The 22,239-nt window shown below is 44.7% G+C and overlaps 1 protein-coding gene across 3 annotated transcripts; it reads right to left on the bottom strand.

The window, feature by feature from the left end:
- Window positions 1-1,932: 1,932 nt before the first annotated feature.
- LOC101761062 lies at window positions 1,933-21,354 on the bottom strand. 3 transcript variants are annotated; one of them, XM_022828916.1, is made up of 25 exons: window positions 21,064-21,353; window positions 20,384-20,610; window positions 20,160-20,282; window positions 19,156-19,241; window positions 18,834-19,080; window positions 18,557-18,735; window positions 11,198-11,695; window positions 10,773-11,097; window positions 9,389-9,529; window positions 9,196-9,276; window positions 8,278-8,394; window positions 8,104-8,193; window positions 7,916-8,011; window positions 7,781-7,840; window positions 7,616-7,684; window positions 7,452-7,538; window positions 5,523-5,624; window positions 4,961-5,050; window positions 4,800-4,880; window positions 3,260-3,340; window positions 3,083-3,175; window positions 2,951-3,007; window positions 2,797-2,841; window positions 2,658-2,723; window positions 1,933-2,218 (listed from the first exon to the last, which is right to left on the bottom strand). In XM_022828916.1, exons 2-25 carry the CDS (start codon window positions 20,453-20,455, stop codon window positions 2,168-2,170), a joined length of 2,937 nt encoding a protein of 978 aa, XP_022684651.1. In that variant the 5' UTR covers window positions 20,456-20,610; window positions 21,064-21,353; the 3' UTR covers window positions 1,933-2,167. The 3 variants fall into 3 exon arrangements, with proteins under 3 accessions (XP_022684651.1, XP_022684652.1, XP_022684653.1); XM_022828917.1 differs by having other exon boundaries at window positions 20,384-20,510; XM_022828918.1 differs by lacking the exon at window positions 7,452-7,538 and having other exon boundaries at window positions 21,064-21,354.
- Window positions 21,355-22,239: the final 885 nt, after the last annotated feature.

Here is a 22,239-nt window from a genome sequence, read left to right as displayed (position 1 = left end):
GTTTCCACGAATTCCATCCTTATGATCATCTGATACATATCTGAACATCTGCTGTCAAAATCTGGACATTCAGAAACAACGTCCAAACAATATTCAATAACTGAAGGTATACTCCACCAAAATATGTGAAAATTTGACAACAGTTAGATCTCACAAACCTCTACAACTTTTGTATGATCCGCTTTTGGAGGAAAAGTCGTTTAGTTTGCCAAAACTACATGGACAGCAGCACTGCCCGAGCTACAAGACAGCACACCTTAGATCGACCTTCAAACCGTGTTTTCCCAACAAATCCACTAATCCTCAGGACCAAGAACCTTCTAAAAAATATCAATTAGCAGATCTAAAGTAGATTCATCTAACCTTGGTCGTTCCCCAAACCTAGGGCAGCAAAATTGAGATGGGGAAGCAAGTCTACTCTGAAGATGCACCACATCTTGATCCTCTCCTTCTCCTCGATCCATTTTTCTCCTTTTCCCTTCGTTATTGTTGAGGGGGAAGGTGCTGTGGAGAGAGAGAGAGACGTTCTTGGGAGAAAGGTTCGAACGGGAGGGAGAGGGGACGGCGCTGGGGAGGGACTTGGTCCCCTAGGGTTTTGAGGGAAAGGGGTTTCGACTTGGGCCAAGGGACTGGACTGGTTTGCTAGATCTTGGTTCAAATTGGATTAGGATCTCTGAAACTTTTTTTTTCTAAAAAATGGAATGTTACAGGGCAAGCGCCGCCGGATTCGCAGCAGAGGAAGAGGGGAACATGCCGACTCAAGCGGAGGGTGGTGGAGGAGCACGGCTGCGGCTGAAACAACAACTCGGGGAGAGCAGCGGGAAGACGTGACGGGGAAGAAGGGAGGTGAGGGAAGAAGATAAGTCATTTTCACATATTGGCCCTTAAAAAAGATTCTCATCACAAACAAGACTCACAAGGAAATATAGGTGTCCGAGTTTACGTATGCTGTTAGAGATGAGGTCAAAAATTTTCTCAAAACCTTCTCTCTCCTATACCTAAAACGACTTTTAGGTATGCAAATATGCATATGCTGTTGGAGATATTCTTATGTTGAGCGGCCAAAACACCTTGTGGCTTTGTATATTTGTGATTCTATGGTGCTTCACGAGTTGGAAACCCTTCCTGAACCCCTTACACCCTCAAATCTTCCTATTGTTTGCACATCTCAAATAAAAGTGTGGACACAAAATCAAGGCCCCGTTTGGAGTCGCTTATCCTGGCGATGCAGCAGCTCACCTCGCACAATCACGCCACGGTGCGTGGCTGCCGCACTCCTGCGTGCCGCACTTCCATCCCGCAGCGGGAATTGAACTGTGCGCCGTGAAAATGCCGCCTCGGAAAAATCCTCACCATACAGCATTGCGCGACCGCGATACGCGCTGCCCCCAACTGCCGAAACAAGCACGGCCAAGTAAATGGCAAAGCTCGAAACTCATATGGTTAGATCCCTTACGGTGGGTTCTCAACAGATGCAAGTGGTAAGGTCCTCATATTCAGATCAAGTGATAAAGTCCCTTGCGGTAGGTCCTCACATTTTCCTAGTTTGGTGAATTAATAACCGTTGGATGGATGAGACTTCTATGCCCCGAAGTCTTTCCAGTATTGCACTCGTTTTCCCAATTTCTTGTCAAATCAATTTCTTGTCAATTTCCTGCAACAATCAACTACAGAAAAACAAAACTTAACCAGTACTACGATTACACGAGGAGTCATTTCTAGCACGAGCCGCATGTTTTTCAATACTACTCCCTCCATCCCAAACTGTCATCTAGATATATTTTATCTAGATGCATAATAATATCTATGGACCTAGAAAAGCTAAAACAACCTACATACATGCTAAAATGTATTAGGCCAGTAGCTTCCCTTGTTACATTTTTTTTAATAATAGTGGGAGGGGGAAAAAGGATCCGAGAGAATGCATCATCCTTAGACTAGATGAGACTACAGAATTTTGGGACCATAAACAATGGATTACATATAGAAAGATTTTCACAAACTCGGTTTGTAAGATGTAGATGAAATGGCATTTAGCAAAATGGAGCCTAGCATTAGAAGCTTTCACAAAATTACAAAAACCGGTGCCACCAGAAAAATGTGAGCTAGCAACTGTGGTCATACTTTGTTCTAACAGATAATGCTCAGCTACATCAGTTTTGGAGCTTCAGCCTACTGCACGAAGATCTTTTTGAGCCTCAGCCTTTCGTGGGAAGATCTGTTTACAATGGCAAAAAATTTCCATATGTTTATTTGGGAGGTCATGAGCAACAGATAATATGCCAAACACCCAAATCTGAGGTGCTATGTCAAATGCCAGTCATTCTTTAAATTTTAAGAATAATTTCTGTAAAAGAATTACTGGAAATTTCAACTACTAGACGCGATCACATTAACATGTCAAGGTCATGTGACAAGTACCAAGACTAATATTCCTGACAGATGCCATACCATGGGAACACAAGCCAGACTTTCTCTATGTATGCACTAATGTAATCTTTTACTCTACAAGAAAATATTAGGACTAGTTCATCATAAGTCAAAAATGAAATGGCAGTAATCTTAAAAACAAAGGAGCACAGCAACCCCAACTGGAGATAACAACTAGCAAAATGTAACTTCCAGGTAGAGTGTATCAAGGTAATAGGAATGCCGACCTTTTCTAAAGGATGTCTCAGTAAATCATAATATAAGCCCTCATAGTATCTCATATCCATCCAAAGCTGCACAAAGAAAAAAAAAAGAACAGTCACAGCAATTGTGATAACAACAGAAGATAATAAGTAGTTCCAGTACCAGCTCAAGATCACTTTTCCATCTGCCAGCTGCTACTCCAACAACCTGGAACATTGCCAACAAAAGGTAGTTTAGTTTTCAGAAAGATTTTATTTTAAAAAGTGGATATAAATTAAAAATAAGAGTTCTTTTGAGGAGAAATCTGATGACCAACCTCTTCAAAAGAATCTTGCCAAGCTAAGCCACTCCGTTGTGAGATTTCCCAATAATCCTTGCATTAGTCATATTATGTTTAGCTTCACTTGCTATTTAAAATAGACACAAGAGCACCAATGACAGAACATACCATAATTCCTTGAACCACAAGAGATTTGGGAAAGCCATGTCCTCTAAAAACTAAATTTTCAAACCTCCCTACAAGTTCTAGAAAATTGTCCTCCTACAAAAGTGGAACATGAGTGAAAAAATGACATAAATAGTAAAAAACAGGACATCTAGTGATGCTTCCAGTGATGTGGCATACCCAAATCATATTACTGTTACTGACATTGAAGAAACCTTCATGCTTGAGCTCTTTCATTAATTCTTCAAGACAAACTTTCATCTGGAAATTAAAAAATTAAAGTAAAGCACAAAGATGTTAAAAAATTCAAGTAAAATAAATAGTCATGTTTTAGTTAAATCAAGATATAATTATGTGTACAAGGATATTTGGATGATCTATTTGTGATGTTTTGGGAAGTCAAATCATTCCAAACTTCGGCTGCATGTTACTTTTTATGTGTTTGGTTTGGATATTTAAAAGATGATGAGTAGATTTGTCTCAAATAGTCTGATAAAAGTATACTTTTGCTATGTTTTATAGATATTTTAGGAACTAATATAAGTTGATTTTGGGTGTGGATGTATATACGCCTATTTTTTTCTTAATATAAAAGCCACCTAGTTACATCTAGGTTGGTCTAGTTGGTCTAGTTTTTTTTATATGTTCTATATATTTTGTAAGGCCAATCCCAGTGAAAAGTTTCATTTCGATGTTTCATGTGTTCTCATTGCATTTAATTATGAAACAATGTCCATGGTCTTTCAGCTATATAAAACTATCATCTCTTTTCTTTAAAGCTTTGCATGCCATCGAAGTTGGTTGTATGGCACCCAATTAAATGAGAATGAAAGTCCCATTAGGAGTAGCCTAACAAGATGTACTAGCCATAAGAGAATCTTGGATCTAGATTCTAGACTGCGCAGGGCAGTTGACTTAAAAGGGAAGCACAATAGAGTCATGTCATGGATGCCGAGCTTGTTAGCGCCAGCACAGTTTGCAGCATTGCAATTCCTTCCCATCACATATCATTTCACAGCTCCTCTGGTGTCCATGGTGTGGCCAAACTCTAGCACTTGTGGGTGGGGAGAAGTACATGCTTGCGCATGCCATTCTCGGTGTGGAGAAGGAAACATCTAGCAAAAGCAGAAGGCAGAGAGAGATTTCGGAAAAGGTAGCAAGATGCAGAAGGAAATAAAGAGGGAGAAGAGGTTCACAGGTGGGACCAATAAACTTCTTTTATTGGTTCTTAACTTCATTGAGCTGCCTTGTGTGCCATAAGTTAGCAACATCGCAGCCAACTAACAAAAGCAGCCAACTAACAGAAAAGTGAACAGTTTTTGTGTACCTCGTATTTCCACTGTAGTCCAAAATGATATTTTCCATTCCACACTCCCACAAAGGGGTCTTTGGGGTACATATAGGCCAACCATGGGTAGGTGGCTTAGAAGCTAAGCAAAGCATCTAAAGAGAATCTAAGTAGATAAAGTGCACACAGGCACATAGATAGCACACCCAACACACACATGACTTAGTCTATCATCGACAAACAATCACTAGCCTCTACAGCCCTAATGCATCGGATTTTCTCTTGACCACTAAAAGTTTACTAGCACGTTTAATTGCCTATTGGATTAGAAATTTATATGACAAGTTAGGATATTCTATCAGAACACAATGAAATAACAAGGACCAATTTCAAGGAAGATCCAAAGAAATAGGAGACTTTAACAATGCATACCTTCTCATTTGTTAGGGTGCGTCTCAAACATTCAGAATAAGTGTCTATTTGACGGTGCCTCTTCACAATCAGAGCTCTTTCCTATTAAACAGCTGAAAAGGTTGAGGACAGAATTTAAGGGAAAAAACATCTAAGAGCTAATGCAAAAACAGTTGTCGTACCTTCAAAGAATCTTTAATGAGCTCCATGTTCAACCCAGCAAACTGACTCTTCGCAATGTGTTTATCAAATATTTTCTTAGCGATGCCATCCTAGAAACATTGAACAATCAATGAATTATTCTGTACCGTAACTTGCACAACTGCACATGGAAATTTCAGCTAGTCTTCTAAAATGTTTATGTTTTGGAACAAACGGTCTTCAAGCATAGAACAGTAACAGGGAAGGTGCATGGATGAGAGCAGGACGTAATGAGCAGTGCTGTTGGGGCTGGATGCCTTGAAAGCAAGTGAGAAATTGTAGGCAGTAGAAATCCTGGAATTTTGCTTGTGCAGAGATTGGTTCGACAACGATGGCAACAAGTGTAAGGGTGTATCAAGGAATACCAAAAGAAATACTACCATATAGTTCCCTTTTCTTCCAGTTATAATTTAGTATGCCCTAATGTAGAAGCATAAGGCGCAAAAGTTAGTTTGAAGCTGTATTTAGTCCTATACAAACTTGTGAGCTTTGCAATGGCAGATGTCTAAATCTCCCTCAGCAATATCACAGCAAAATGTGTACCTGTAAAGGACCAAATTCAGTGATATCATCATCCAATTTGCCTGAAGCCAAATATTTGTCAAATTCTTCATGCATCCTGACTTGTTCTTTCGCAGTAAAATACTGCAAAAATAACTAGATGTAAACACATCAAACTCGCAATGGAATTAATAACATAGACAGTGTAAATAGTATTTCTATTAAAGAAAAGTACAACATTAGTCGCAGAAAAATATAAGGAAACACGCATAACTTTAGCTTATGCCTCCCATCAATACCTACCATGACACATTTATATAAATAGATTTCAAGAGGATAACAGGTCAATCTCAAGGGCGCATCCAAGATTTAATAGGGCTTAAGACAGTTCAAGAATAAGAAAACAGGAGATAAAAGTTGAATCAAAGTAAATCTCATAAAGATAATCAAAGAAACCAATCATTAAGTACTATAGTTACTTTCTAATTGCTGTTACAAGCATGAGCCATTTGTCTACACAACTCAGACATCTATATCATGTAATTTCCTATTTAAAGAGTAAATTCACATTGCAAGCCTTTGAAATTATGGTCAAAGCTGAATACAGGCAAATAAATAATTGTTCAAGTTTAGGACTAAAAAAAGAACACTATGCTCCCAATTTGAGGGGATAATAGAAGCGGTAGATCAATTCAGTCACTTGACTGCTGGCATTATTTATTCTCCAAGTCTTAACTGATATATTATTGAAGAGATGTGCCTGATTAGCTTTAAAGTTTGGATTCTTTGGAGCCAAAGTCTACCTTGCTGCAATTATTAAAACATATAAATAGCACTGTTGCTCAGACAAACCACCTGCATGAATCACAAATTATAAGGGCATGCTTAGTTGGCCACTATCTTCGCCATAACTAAGGTTAGCCGAACTGTGGTGCCACACAAGTATGGTAAATTAGTAAAAAAAAAAAGTGTTTGCATGACATGTGGGCTAAGGAGCTAAGAAAGTGTGGCTTGCCACAGTTATGGCTCAACTATGCACTAGCTTAACAAACTGTGGCATAAATAAACTTAGGTGTGCGAATGCTAGGCAAAAACTAAACATGCCTAAATCAAAACAAGAATAAACTATATCATTGTTGTATATCCAATCTATTTTATAATTCCAAATTGAGTATTCAAAGGAAAAAAGGCAAGGCCAATCAGCTTGGTTGTCATCACTAATAGATATTTCAGTTTTGGTGAATTATATCCTTACGACATCATGGCACATATAAGAGTGCTTCAAAGCCACATAGCAGATAGTACCACATTAATGCTACAACATGGGTAACCTCACTAACTCTTCACCTCTACTTAGAACATTAGTCTAACTCTTTACACCTACATAGAACATTAGTCTAATTCTTTACACATACATACAACAATTAGCCTCACCAATCCTTCTTTCTCTCTCTGGTTTGGGAATAAATGCTGTTGTTCTTCCTTATGAAGTATATCTTTGTTTGACCCCTACAAATTGGCTATAGCCTGTAAGTTATTGCAAGTTCTTCAGTACCCCCTCCTTTTTTTTATGTAGGCGTATTACAATTTCAAAGGTCTTCTCTCTTCAGAAGTAAGTTTCGACCATTAATTTACCTTAGAATACATTATCAATTTTTAGAAAATCAATATCATATTTCAAATATGTGAAATGCAAATCTATGGGTACAACTTTTTAGGAAAACCTAACACGCCCTACATTTCGAAAAGGAGGGAGTATGCTGTTTTGCAGGTAGAATTGTCCATTGTGAAATTGCAAGGTCCAACCTAAACACACACTCCTCGCAATTGACAAATTCACTAAATGATAACATGGCACTGGAAAAAGAGTGCTGGCTTTCCATAGGAGACGGATGATGTTTCCACATAAAACAGCACAAGCCTCTGGGAGACGTTCAAAACAAAATCTATATAACAGTTAACAATGCATACCCCGGCTTCTTCCTTCTTTCTATAGATGTAAGAACACACATAAGGCTGCAAATGATCCATGATATCTTGTGGATCCAAGTCAAGTGGCTGCAAAAGTATATTCATTTTTTCACTAACACTAAATTAATCCATCAAGAGAAAGAAAAGGGTAGGAAGAAACAAACCCTGTAGCATTTGTTGTTTTCTGCTAAAACCAACTGACGAGCTATCCTCATAAGCGTTTCCTTCTGATCCTGTATATTGCAAACATTACACAAATTGCATAATAAGAACCAGCAAAAAGAGAGGATGCAGAAAGAAAACAAGAACTCCAAATCTTGAAAGCTCACCTCTCGTATTAAAGGGTGAAACTGAGGTTCCCAGAAAAGTAATATTGAATTGAAAAACATCTGATAGAGCAACAACTGTCAATAATAACAGAACAATGTTTTAACAAGAAATATAGGGTTAAAGACAGTACGCACAGCAACTGCATCTTCCATGTCCAATCCAAAATGATTTAGATTTATGACGAAGTTTTTCCTTAGGTGATCCATAACACTTCTCCAGCTATCAGAGATCTGCAATTTATCCAAGTACATGTTATTGCATTGCAACATCCACATTTGTTATGATACTCCACCAAGTAAAAATTTATTAGCAGCAAAAGTACCTGAATGTAAGGTTTCAAATCAATTAGTTTACAAAGCCATTTGATCATTTGATCAACGCGTTGTTCAAGATATGCTGCCGGCATTTTCCGCTTCAGAGGGAAACAAAAGGAGTAACTAAGGTTAGACAAGATATAGGCAGACATGTATTTGTAAAGTTGTCCTGTATCACATACCTGTAAAATATTAGATATCAAAAAAATATTACGATCCATACAGTTGTTGATGGCATGCCTGATTTTAAATTCCGGGCTCAGTTTCTCAAAAATTCTAACACGTTCAAAACAATCATCCTGCAAGTGAATAGAAACTGAGATAAGGAAATAAAACCAAAAAAGAAATAGCTCTCCATGCCTTTCATACTGTCCAGTATATCCAAGGTTTTTTTTTTGAAAGATCAGTTCAGTGATCGCTCAACCCCAAAGCTTTTATATGACTCGTTGGAAGACAGCTTGGAAACCACATTAAGTAGTTGGATCGAACTTATATATGAAAGTATATCTTTTCTGCTTGCTGTGGTAAACAACTTCAAGAATGTCTATCTTGTATGGTATATTATAATGCATTTTGTGAATATAGATGACCTACGAATAATGTATATGAACCCAACAAACCCGTATCCACAATGAATTGCAAGCCGCATACTCGTACCACGAATTCAGAATTATAGCAACAATGCTCCATAATTTACATAGCAGTGCATAGCAGCATTCTAAAGTCTAAGGAGCATGGAAAATGTAATAAGAGGAAGAAGCAGACCAAACTTGACATGGGAAGAGCCAACGGAATGTACCCAAATAACTGTCTTTAGATAGGAGCATGTTAAAACAGCTGCGTGCCCGAACCATGGTCTAGGCTATCGGTGCCCCTTTTATTATTATAGTTACTACTATTACTAAGAGCTTTCCTATGTTCTTTCTTGTGGCTTTTTATCAGGATCCATCTCTGGCATACCCCAACTTGCTTGAAACTAAAAGACTTCATTGATGATGTTATTGTTTTATTGCTATTGGTACAAATTCTGGCAAGTAGTTGGAAAATAATGGATTTAACCAAGTGGAGACACTATGGTGTAGATGAACAAACACCGTTACCTCCAGGCAGTAATCCATTGCATCGACTTCGTGCAGCAGATCAATATAGGTAGGAAGGTACCTTTGAAATTCTTCTTCAAACTGGTTAGGACATTAAGGAACCTTTTAAGAAAAAAATTAAACACAAAACAAGGCTAAGGAATGTTTCAAACATTTGAGTTGAAATATTTAAAACCAGAAAGTTAACACATGCCTCCCAATTCCACAATTCATCTGGAAAGTTCTCTGGAATAGGAGAATAGGCCTTAACCATAAGATCGTTCTTTTGCTTTGCAAACCAGTCATCAAACTGGTATGCTCCATTACCATAGTCCTGATCTTCACCTTCCAAATCCTAATACATATACACATACACAGGGAAAAGACATCAAGCAATGCAAGCATGACAATGATTAACTCTATGGATTAAAGAATGTGCATGTAATATAAATTGAGGAAAAGCACATTCCTTTCTAGGATCCAGGTCTATTTACGGGATCTACCGTCCTACGAAGTTGTAGAACTTTTTTTATTCAATATGACTAGGTAGGATCCGCTACTGTATATGGAACCAAACAAAATATAGTTGCTGCTATACTACTCGGGCATAATATTCTCCTATTATGTCCCAGTCAGTGTTTATTATATTTGCTTAATGGGTGAGAAATCTATGACAGATCACCTGACAGACGGTTTAACCCTTTAAACTAGCCAAGGATGTTCCAATCAAGTAAGATAGCATTCCAACTAAATAACCGATAATCAGATAGCTAAGAAAACCTAGCCAACCCTAGCTATTGTGGCTGCTATCCTTGTGTGTGGCCATGCCTTCATGGCCAGTATGGCAGTATGTGGCCCATATAGCCGGCAGCCCAGCATGCGCAAGACACCATATGCAATGGTCTACAATCATTTTTATGCAAATATATTATTTTATATATCTGCCTTGTGAAGTAGCATTATTTTATCGTTCAGACATGGGCACAATCAACATGAGGCAACATTTTAAGTACTAATTTCTATTGCAACAAGTTAGCAAATGCCATAAAACATAATTATAATGAAATCATTTTTATGCAAATAAATACTTCATCCACTTAAACAAAACATCTACATTTTATTGCATTACGCTAAAGATATAATATTTTCTAACGCATGATACAATCAAACTGTGGTGCAAAACAATGTGTATCATACACCAAAAATTTTAAATCAGTAACAAAGAAAAAAGTGCATGAAATACACTTATTCTGTTATCCATGCAGATTAAGAATATACATAAATAATTAGTCTTCATAAGATATGTCACATTCACCGAGTTGTTTGGAATCAATGAAACAAAACCCAAAACCACATCATCTTGCCTCACTAATTCGTTCTCGTAATATTTCTTATGATAACCACAATGGAGACCCGTACTGGAAAAACTGATCACTACGAACTTATGAAGTCAGTTTGCTAGTTTATGCCTATAATCTAACTTGGATTGCAGTTTTGGTGGGTGCACAGTCTGAATGCAAACCTACTAGATCATTACTCAGAATAATGTGAAATCACTAAATAAGGTTGGAGTGAGAAGGCTAGCAAGAAAAAGTTACCTGACTTCGTACACAAAGTGTATATATGTTTTGGCACAGAATCAAAAGATCCTTGTTGGCCTTTTGAATCGGAGGAATCATCTGGTTAGATAACTTTGAGATGGTACGTTGAACCATACATGGAAGACCATCACATAGACGCCGAATTAGAGCAGGAAGCATATCATCTTCAACAAACCGTCTGAGCTTTTTATTGTTTGTAGCGACTGCAACTTGGACCAAAGCATTACAAAAGGGAACAGCATTTATTGTTGCTTCGTCATCCACCCACCATCCAAAAAGGTTCATGCTTAAAGTTTTAAAACAATCATTAAGCAAGATATACCTGCAGATAAAGGCCATCTGTTTACCAATGCTTAAATATAAAAATAATGTAAAGCAACAAAGTAAATAAACAAAGGCTCCAGTTAATATTTTTTTCATACCCAACAATAGAGCTTGACAGTGTGCACTTCAACTCGCCAGAAGTGGCAATCATGTCATGCATGGGATTAAGATTCACATGAAAAAGACTACCATTCAGTTCTGAAGAACACAAGGACCCAAGCAACTTGGAGAATTTGCGAGTCAAATCAAGCAGCAGGTAATTTTCCATGTGCTCTATTGTTTCTTCAGATTCACAAAGGTAACCAAGGCAACATGGAACATCAGCCTGGCCACTATAAAGAAGATTTAACCATGAGTAGCGAAGCTTGTCTTCACAGTAGTCAAGTAAGGGCACGAAGAACTTAAACATCCATTCTTCCCGTAGCTTACGAGGGCAATGCTTGACAAAAGGAATAATGATAAGATCGATTAGTCTGGTCAAATGCCAGAATTCCATTGATCTCACATTTTCCATAATAGCAGCACTAATTGATGAACTGTCTAACAGCTCAGAGAATGCCCCATCAATGCATGCACATAAACCTAAGAAGTTGTACCTACAGCATGGCATAAAGAAAGATGCTCAAATACATAATTAACAAAAAAACAGGGTCATATCTTGTTTACTTTTTATTTAAAAAATAAGAAACAGATGAATAAATATCCAAGTAATTTAACAACTAAAATTCATGCCATGGATTAGGTAATCCATGTGAATAAACTAATCAACGTCTAGAACTGCAACGATGTTAAACCAGTATAGCACATTAACACCATTAGATACTAATGAAAAAGGCATGCCATGTGAAGATAATTTGAAGGGCATTTTTTTCATAATGCATAAACCCCCAAACTCCAATTAATCAACCTAAAGCTTTAGTATTGTTGAGTAGCTGCAAGTGCACTGCTACGAATTAAACAGAAAGACCATGCCCATGTCATAAATTGCCCACAAAGAGTGAATGCATTTTTTTCAACTCGCCTTTCTCCTTCTTTTTCATATTTCTTACAGGTACATGGCAGTATTTACACGCTCTAATTGTAAAATTAGTTCACTTGATTTGATATAGATAGATGTCGAAAGTACATAGGTAAGGCACCAGAAATAGAACATAGAAAAAAGAAGGAAAATGGCACAAAGGAGTGTAGTACAGTCCATGGTCATAGACTTCTCAATATTAAATTTCGATTTTCTACCAAGGCAAAAGATGAAGAGAACATGTGGAAGAATCACTATTTACTATTGAAGAGCAATAGGAAATGCAACATTAAGGGTTGGGAGGCATCTGTCCAAACAGTCAAGTGGAAGTGCAGTGATGTATGCATCTGAGGCATCCCAACGAATGAACGATGGGGATCAATGACTGTTCATCTACCTTTATCCTTGGAAGCTCAGGCGGAAGGTCCTACAATCAGTAGCTAGTGAAGGTAGTTCATGGAGCATGGCTAGAGCTGTTGGTGTACAGTGTGTATTAGGGCCCAATAGGCCCATGTAAGACATCTATATAGCTACCCTCTAGGGTTAGCCCATAATCTATCCATTACCTTCTAATATGGTATCAGTTAGGGTTAGGGTTTCCTGGTGACCGGCCGCCGCCGCCGCCGCTGCCGGCCGGCGCCATGGCCGGCGACTCCTTCCCCCCTCCCCTCTCCTCTTTCCCCTCTCTCCTTCCCTCGTGGGCGCAGGTGGCGGCCGCCGGCCTCCTGCGGCCGCGGCTCTGGCCGTCGGGGCGGGCCCTGCCGCCGCCGCCGCCGACGGGGCGGCGGACGGCGCGGATCCCGCAGCCGCCGCCGCCACCGCCGCCGCCGCCGCTGCGGTTCGCCGCGCGGCTGAGCGCGAGGGAGTGCATGCTTCCGGGGACGCCGACCGCCGCCGCTGCCGCTGCGGCTCGCTGCACGGGGAACCGCGCGGGCGCGCAGGCCGGCGGGGACGCCGCTGCCGCCGCCGCCGCCGCCGCCGCTGCTGCCCTCTACCCGACGCCTCCTGCCCCTGTTTTTCAACCGGGGGTGGGGGGGGCTGCTGCCCCTGTTTTTACAGGGGTGGCAGCTGCTCCTGTGGGGGGAGGGGCTGCTCGCCTACCTTTCCCCGCCCCGCCTCCTCTACCACCTCCGGATGGGAACCTCGCGACAGCCCTCGTCGCTGCCCGGGCTGCCGCTGCCGAGGGAAAGGCGCGCCTGCGCGCGGCAGCCCTGGCCTGGGAGCGGGAGCGGGATGCGGCCGACATCTTGGCCCGTCAGATCGCCGAGGCGGAGCAGCTCCTCACGATGTCCCACGACAGCACGGCCACCTCCTCCGGCTCCGGTGCTCCCCGTCCGCCTGTGGTGGCCTGGACCGATCCGGCCGATCCACTTGTCGCACAGCTCCACTACCAGGCCGGGGGTGTCCAGAACATCAAGAGCTTGGTCCCCGTCGTCCTCGACCCTGAGTCGCCCTCCTACGCCCGCTGGCGGGACATGGTCCTGCTCATTCTCCGCCGTTACGCCCTCGACGACCACGTCCTCACCGACACCTTCCCTGCGGCCCGGACAGCTGCGTGGGTTCGCCTCGACAGCATCGTCCTGTCGTGGATCCTGGGGACCATCTCCCTCGACCTCCACGATCTCGTCCGCGGCACCCCCGACACCACCGCCCGCCGGGCCTGGCTGGCGCTCGAGGGTCAGTTCCTGGGCAACGCCGAAGCCCGGGCCCTTCGTCTCGATGCGAGCTTCCGCACCTTCGTCCAGGGCGACCTCTCCATTGGTGAGTTCTGCCGGAAGATGAAGACCATGGCGGACTCCCTCGGGGACCTTGGCTGGGCCGTGGAGGACCGGATCTTGGTTCTCAACGTTCTTCGCGGCCTCAGCGACCGCTACGCCCACCTCCGCACCTGGATCACCCGGCAGCGACCTTTCCCCACCTTCCTCCAGGTCCGGGATGATCTTGTCATGGAGGAGCTTACTCAGGGCATCCAGCCCGGGTCCCTTCCTGCGCCGGGGTCCGCGTCTTCCTCGACCGCGCTTGCTGTGACTCCACCGCCACGACCCTCCGCTTCGCCACCGTCGTCCCTTCTTGGTCCTCCCCCTCCTGGGCCGAGCGGGGGTGGGGGGGCCGTGGCGGCCGCCGTCGCCGTGGTGGGGGACGTGGTGGGGGGCGCGGTGGGGGCACACCGGCGGGCACACCGGCGCCTCCACGGGGTTCTCCCTGGCCGTCCTTTACCCACCCATGGTCAGGGCGCATCTCTATGTGGCCTTTCCAGGCCACCGGCGAGCCTCGTCCACCGGCCGCCATGTTCGCTGGCGCTGTCCCAGCTGCTCAGTTCGCGTCGCCGTGGGCTCCTCCTCAGTTTGCGTCGCCGTGGGCTCCTCCTCCCGGGGCCTCGCCTGGGCCTGTCGGATGGGACCCGGCTGCCTTGGCACGCTCCTTCGGCACCATGGCCCTGACTCCTCCAGTCGGTCAGGACTGGATCGCAGACTCGGGTGCCACCTTCCATACTACACCCGACCCTGGTATACTTACTTCCGTTCACCCTCCTTCTTCCTCCCACCCCTCGTCCATCATGGTCGCAAATGGTTCTTGTCTTCCTGTCACCTCCGTGGGTACTGCTCACACTCCCGGTTCTTTTCGAGTTTCTGATGTTCTTGTTGCTCCCTCCATGGTTCACAACCTTCTTTCTATTCGCCGTTTTACCACTGACAATTCCTGTTCTGTTGAATTTGACTCTTCTGAACTTACTGTGAAGGATGTGGCTACCCGGCGACCTCTTCTCCGCTGTGACAGCACCGGGCCCCTTTACTCCCTCCGATTTCCTGCGTCCACTTCTTCCGCTTCGCCCTCCGCTTCTTCAGCCGCTTTTGCCGCCACAGCTTCTTCCACTACATGGCACCGGCGTCTTGGCCATCCTGGCCGTGCTGTCCTGACACAGCTTAGTCGTAGTTCCGATATACCATGTACTCGGGCTCCTGATGAGCACCTGTGTCAGGCGTGCCAACTGGGCCGTCATGTTCGACTTCCTTTTCCTACCTCTTCTTCACATGCGACCCATGTATTCGACCTTGTACATTGCGATCTATGGACATCTCCTGTTCTAAGCATTTCTGGCTACAAGTACTATCTTATTGTGGTTGATGATTTCTCTCATTATTCTTGGACTTTTCCCTTGCGTGCCAAGTCTGATACTTTTCCCACACTTCTCCACTTCTTCGCTTGGGTGTCCACTCAGTTCGGTCTCACCATCAAGGCCGTCCAGTGTGACAACGGCCGCGAGTTTGATAACACCACCTCACGTGCCTTCTTCCTCTCTCACGGCGTGCACCTACGCATGTCGTGTCCCTATACCTCCTCCCAGAACGGTAAGGCTGAACGCATGATTCGTACCACGAACGACACCATGCGCTCTCTTCTGTTCCAGTCTTCTCTCCCTGCCCCTTTTTGGGCTGAGAGTCTTCACACCTCCACCTATCTCCTTAACCGCCTACCTTCTGTTGCCTGCCCCGCTCCCACTCCACACCACGCTCTCTTCGGTACCTCCCCCCGTTACGATCACCTTCGGGTCTTCGGGTGTGCGTGTTATCCTAACACCGCAGCCACCGCTCCTCATAAGCTGGCTCCCCGTTCGACTCAGTGTGTCTTCCTCGGGTACTCCCCGGATCACAAGGGGTACCGTTGCTTTGACCTCTCTTCTCGGCGGGTCCTCATCTCTCGCCACGTGGTGTTTGACGAGTCCGTCTTCCCTTACTCCACCACCACCCCACCTCCTTCCACCTCCGACCCTGATCTCTCCTCCCTGTTTCCCACTGACCCGGTGGACCAGCCACCGCTACCGTTCTGTCCTGCAGGTACTGCTCCGCCGTGGTTCTCCTCGGGCTCGACGTCCACCGGTACTGTCCCTGACCCTGCGCCCAGCACGGGTTCGACGGTGCCGGCCTCTGGTGCTGCTTCTTCCCCTTCGCCCTGCGCGGGACCGGTGGCACCGCCCGCAGCACCTGCTGTCCGGTTTGCGCAGCCCGTCCGCGTCTACCAGCGCCGGGCGCGGCCGGCTCCACTGGACCTGCAGCCGGCCCCGCCACCGCCGTCGCCGCCTCAGTCATCGCCGGTGGACTCTTCTCCGCCGGCGACGCCTACACCACCACCACCTCCACCGGCCCCGACTGCCCGTGTCGCGCCGACGGTGTACCATCCGCCTCTCCTACACCGACACCCGCGTCACGTTCACCCTATGGTGACGCGACTTGCGGCTGGTACCCTGCAGCCCCGAGCTCTTTCAGCGATGCCCGGCGCGCCGCAGGTTTCTCCTTTACCCTCCTCCGTTCGCGGCGCCCTGTCGGATCCTCACTGGCGCCGCGCGATGGAAGAGGAGTACGCGGCGCTCCTCGCCAACCAGACTTGGGATCTGGTGCCCCGTCCGCCTGGCTCCAACGTCGTCACCGGCAAGTGGATCTGGACTCACAAGCGGCGGGCTGATGGTACTCTTGAGCGGTACAAGGCTCGCTGGGTTCTCCGGGGTTTCACTCAGCGCCCTGGTGTCGACTACGACGAGACGTTCAGTCCGATGGTCAAGCCAGCTACTGTCCGGACTGTTCTCTCACTGGCTCTCTCCCGCTCCTGGCCCGTGCATCAGCTCGACGTCAAGAACGCCTTCCTGCACGGCACTCTGACTGAGACTGTTTACTGCAGCCAGCCAGCGGGGTTTGTTGACTCTTCTCGGCCTGATATGGTTTGCCGGCTCAACAAGTCACTTTATGGCCTCAAGCAGGCCCCTCGAGCTTGGTATTCGAGGTTTGCTGCCTACCTCCTGACGCTGGGCTTTGTGGAGGCCAAGTCCGATACTTCGCTGTTCATTTATCACCATGGAGCTGAGACTGCTTATCTACTGCTCTATGTTGATGACATTGTCCTCACTGCCTCCAGTCCGTCCCTCCTACGGCGGATCATCACCTCGCTTCAGCAGGAGTTCGCTATGAAGGATCTGGGTGTGCTCCATCATTTCCTTGGGGTCACTGTTGAGCCTCGTCAGGCCGGCCTCTTTCTTCACCAGCGGCAGTATACTCTTGATATCCTGGAGCGAGCTGGGATGACTGACTGCAAGCCCTGCTCCACTCCAGTTGATACTCAGGCCAAGTTGTCAGAGGCCGCCGGCACTCCTGTGACAGATGCTACTGCATACCGGAGTCTGGCTGGGGCCCTTCAGTACCTCACCTTCACCAGGCCAGATATCACTTATGCAGTTCAGCAGATTTGCCTTCACATGCATGATCCCCGAGAGCCCCATCTCACTGCTCTGAAGCGCTTACTCCGTTACCTCCGGGGCACTGTGGACTACGGCCTCCTTCTTCACCGGTCTCCCTCCACTGAGCTTGTTGTCTACACCGACGCTGACTGGGCCGGGTGTCCGGACACTAGGCGCTCTACCTCCGGCTACGCCGTCTTTTTGGGCGGCAACCTGGTGTCCTGGTCGTCCAAGCGTCAGCCGGTGGTCTCCCGCTCCAGTGCCGAGGCGGAGTACCGCTCTGTCGCTAACGGCGTGGCTGAGGCATCCTGGCTTCGGCAGCTCCTTGTTGAGCTCCACACTCCTTCTTCCCGGAGCACTCTTGTCTACTGCGACAACGTCAGTGCGGTGTACCTCTCCACCAACCCTGTTCAGCACCAGCGGACCAAGCATGTGGAGATTGACCTTCACTTCGTCCGGGATCGGGTCGCCATCGGCGATGTTCGGGTCCTCCACGTCCCGACCACCTCTCAGTTTGCTGACATCTTCACCAAGGGCCTCTCGTCACCCGCCTTCACCGAGTTTCGCTCCAGCCTCAACATCACCTGTGGCTAGTTGCGTCTGTGGGGGGGCTTGTGTGTGTGCCTTTCTTTTCATGTCCAGTCTGCAACTCCGCTGCGTCGGTAGTTCAGACTGCGGGGGAGTGTTGGTGTACAGTGTGTATTAGGGCCCAATAGGCCCATGTAAGACATCTATATAGCTACCCTCTAGGGTTAGCCCATAATCTATCCATTACCTTCTAATAAGAGCTTCAGCACTTCATGAACTCCTTGGTTGAGTGTTGGTTGTGCTCATTCTATACCTAGTGTGGGGTGAGTCTTGATCCAATTTATCTAAGTTATCTGGGTGTGTTGACTGTGTCTGGGAGTAGGGCTCCTACCTCTCCTTTGTAGTGTCTGTGAGTGCCTCTCCTTTGTATTTTTTTTTATCTATTCTTAATGAAATAACACTAGCTCTCCTGCGTCGTTGAGAAAAAAAATGCCTAGATGAAACAAGGTCATTCCTTGTCCAGCGACTTATTCAATAACGATGTCTATTTCTGAACAAAACTTGCAATTAATAAACTCTACTTTCTTGTAGCAACATTTGTCAGTGTAGTAACCAACACAAACACAAAGATGAAAAGAAGCATATCCAATTGAGTACAGACTGTACAGTAAGCAATGTGCGTACCCACTCTCTCGAATTTGCTGTAGCCATTTGCCTAATTCATTCTCTTCTCGACATTTCAATTCTGCTCCCAGATTGCTAAAATCCTGCTCACAGCTATTCATCCTTTTAGCTTCTCTAAGTTCTTTTCGCAAAAAAAACTCAGCTTCATCCGTCCACAGTGCATGAACAAATCGAAGTAGCTGAAATTCAGTGGTCAGATTCAAGTATTGCATGCTATTCAAAAACATCAAGCAACAATTAGACTCTAATGAAACCGAGACAAGCACATAATAATTACCTTTAGGAGTGGAGGAATGACCAAGGGAACAAGCGTAATCAAAGTCGAGTAGCTTATTTGGCCTTTTTCATGCAAGTACCCTTCCCTGCATTTTTTGAGCTCCTGCTCAAAGAATTTTACAATTTTCAGGACAGCCTTCCTAAACATATTGTCACAGCATAGCAGCTCTAGGCAAGCTTTCCACTGTGGGTGGGTCCAAACATCTTTCAAAGAACTAAGTAACGGGGCAAGTTTATCTTCGTCAAACCTGCATTCAAATATAAGAATAAGCAACCACTTCACATACTGTAATGAAACAGTAAATCATATGATTTTCAAGTACCCTGGACAGGTTGCTGCAAAAATAAATGATTCTGAAAGAGTGGTATGCTCTGCAAGGAGCTGATGTAATTTCCCCTCACCAATAACCTGTGCAATAAACAAAAACACTTTTAAGATTGGTGATATATACATGATCAAAGTGTACCAAGAATGACTATCGGTACGACGCTGCCCATCTGAGATCCGACCCACATATGACCAGGCAAAGCTGTCCAGAACTTATGTTTGCCTGTGCCCATGTGGAGGAAAATTGAGTGATGCAAAGTCTACATGGGTTGTATAACTGTGTCTTACACATAGCACTGCTCAATTGTCCCAAACAAAAAAGATGACATGATTCCAACAGTAAAATTCAGCGGGTTGTATAACAGGTTTGCAAGCTTGCGTGACGGTTTTTTTAGATAGTTAGGTTTGTGAAGTTGAGAATTCAAATATTGTCCCTAAACTGACACAAGTATCATATAGATCTGCAACAAAACCTATAATTACTTAAGCAAGTATGGGGAACTCGATGTTGAGTATTGCAGCATATACCTAAGTTTCAAGTCACATTTACATCTAGGAACCAATAAATGGTTCAGAAATAACATCTGCAGCCATAACTAAAGAACTAACAATAAAACTACTGGCATCCCTTACAGTCGCCAGAAAGCATAGAAGATCGACGGTCAAAGTGTGCTCCAAGAAATAAAAGAAAATCTTTTCAAATACTTTTGAAGGCAAAGAGATGGGGATAAATAAATTAAAATAAACAACTTTTACGACAATAAATCAAGAATAACTGTTGGCAGCAAAATTCTCCTTTTTTGTTTCTAGTAACACAAGGATTTTGAGGTCTAGCATAACAAAATATTTTGAGTTGATTTAGTTTCCTAACTTAAAGATTAGAATGTTAGCACCAAATTACATAGCATTGGCCATGTCTTTGAACCCCCACCGAAGCCATGCTAGAACTAGAAATCACTTTTACTTAACCATGCGTAAATGGAAATGCATTGTGCTTACCGACTTTCTTTCATTGACAAGCTCATTTGACTCTTTTGAATAATCAGCACCATTGTTGTCCCTCTCACAGGTGTTACTCCCACAATCCGCATCGGTGTCAAATATATGGATGTCCATTAGCCTCTAATGAGCATAGAAACAAATTGATTGAGAGATAATAGGTCAGTTGCAGAACACATAGTTTGTTGTATAGAATGTCTATGAAAACAAAATACAAATACTACCTGAATCTCTAGTTCAACTGCAGCAGCATCCATTGGAATTTCTCTTTTATTAGTTGTACAAGTGACAAGCATTATAAGATCAACACCACCATTTTGCCTCTGATATGATGGATTCAAGACAGGAGCTCTGTGCACGGGCAGAGTACAGCTGCTGCTTTCAGACTTTCAGTACATATGTCAAATTGAAGTTAAAATTCGACTCATGTACGGGTGCAAATTGTATAGTCCTAAATAAATGGAATCATAAAATTCAATGAGAATAAGTTGGATTGACATTTCCACATAAAAACTAAGTCCCTTTATCCAAATCTATTATAAGCATGCAGATGCAAACAGGGTTTTACAGTTTTTTGGTATTTGATTTGCAGTTTTCCATATCACAACATCTAGTTATTACTAGTTGATGACATCATGTTATAAAGCAACAAAAAACAATGGGCATTTATCCAGCCATCCAGGAATAAAGCTATTACAGATAAGGGAAAACCCAACAAAGAAGCCGATTCCTCCATTTATCCTTCACCATGCATCAAGAACTAACCCTAGGCATCAAATCCTAATGCCCAACCCTCACCAATCCCTGTTGTACCAAACGTACTGCCAAATTACTATAATACCAACTCCGGAACCCCGCCCAGCTCATAATTGCTAACCCTGATGGGGGGAAGGGGGGAGGTAACCTTTGGATCCTTGGAGGGGGGGGCGGGGGTGAGGGTCCGTGCAGGCTCCGCCGGCCTCGCCTCAAGAGGCGCGCGCCGCGGCGGCCGAAGCGGAAGGCAGGTGCGGCGCGGACAATCGCCTCGGAAGTCGGCAACGGAACCCTCTCGGCAGGCTGCGGGGAGGGCGGCGGCGGCGGCACGCGCAAGCGCTGTTATGCGAATGGCGGCGATCGGGCGCTAGGCTGACCCACGCGAACCGAACCGCCCGTGCCCGCACCTCGAAGTAGATGGCCACTTCGCTGGCTGGTTAAGTCAGGGGGTGCGGCGACACTGGCCGCCTGGCGCCTGCGGTGCGGTGCTGTTTGTTGAGCCGCTTAGGCTTACCAATGGGCTACTAGGCTGAGTAATTTCGGCCCGATAGATAACCGCGGGCGAGTTTACAAACCTGCACCAAACCCACGGTATTTCAGGTATCCGAACCTAAAAAACCGTGGACGAAAATTAGGAACCGAAACTGTGGACCCAAAACCCGCGGATACCCGATCCGAGATCGATCCGCTGCCATCCTTACTCAAGGAGGAAGCACATACAGTGGGATTGGATAAAATGTTACGAGCTTGCTTACTAGGGTTCTTAGACTTGCTAGCGTCCGAACCTAGTATCGGATGATATTTTCACTCATAAAATTCCCGCACGCAATATAAGTGTCATGTTGCATGCAACATTCAAGCTTTTTTTCATCGAGCGTTAAAACATTTGTAACATCTAGAAATATCATTCGCAACAACAGAAAATATCTTCAACAACACATCAAAACATAGTCTGCACACATCAAGAAATATGATAAAATACCTCATTGCAATCTAATCCGGAGAGAAAACCAACCAACATGAAAAAGATTAAAGAAAAAAAGAAAGATGTTTCACATACTCTTTTTGTCTGTTGCACATATGAAAGGACAATATTGCAATAGTGATTTGTCATTGCAACATAAAAATGATACGATATCGACATCCTATATGATCTACCGTATCAAATTTGAAAAGAATCTAAGAATATAGACTCCTAGTAGCATCATAATCCCCGTTGAAACATCTCAAATCAACCATTGCAACATCACAAATCCCAGAGAGAGAGGCGGAAGGGGATTGTCGGTGACTTCCTCCGTCAGTTGCACATGCAAGCACATGCGACCTC

The sequence above is a fragment of the Setaria italica genome, chromosome VIII, assembly GCF_000263155.2.
Source record: "Setaria italica strain Yugu1 chromosome VIII, Setaria_italica_v2.0, whole genome shotgun sequence".
Lineage (NCBI taxonomy): Eukaryota > Viridiplantae > Streptophyta > Magnoliopsida > Poales > Poaceae > Setaria > Setaria italica.
Note: the sequence above shows the minus strand (reverse complement) of the source record. Positions and strands in the feature narration are given on the sequence as shown.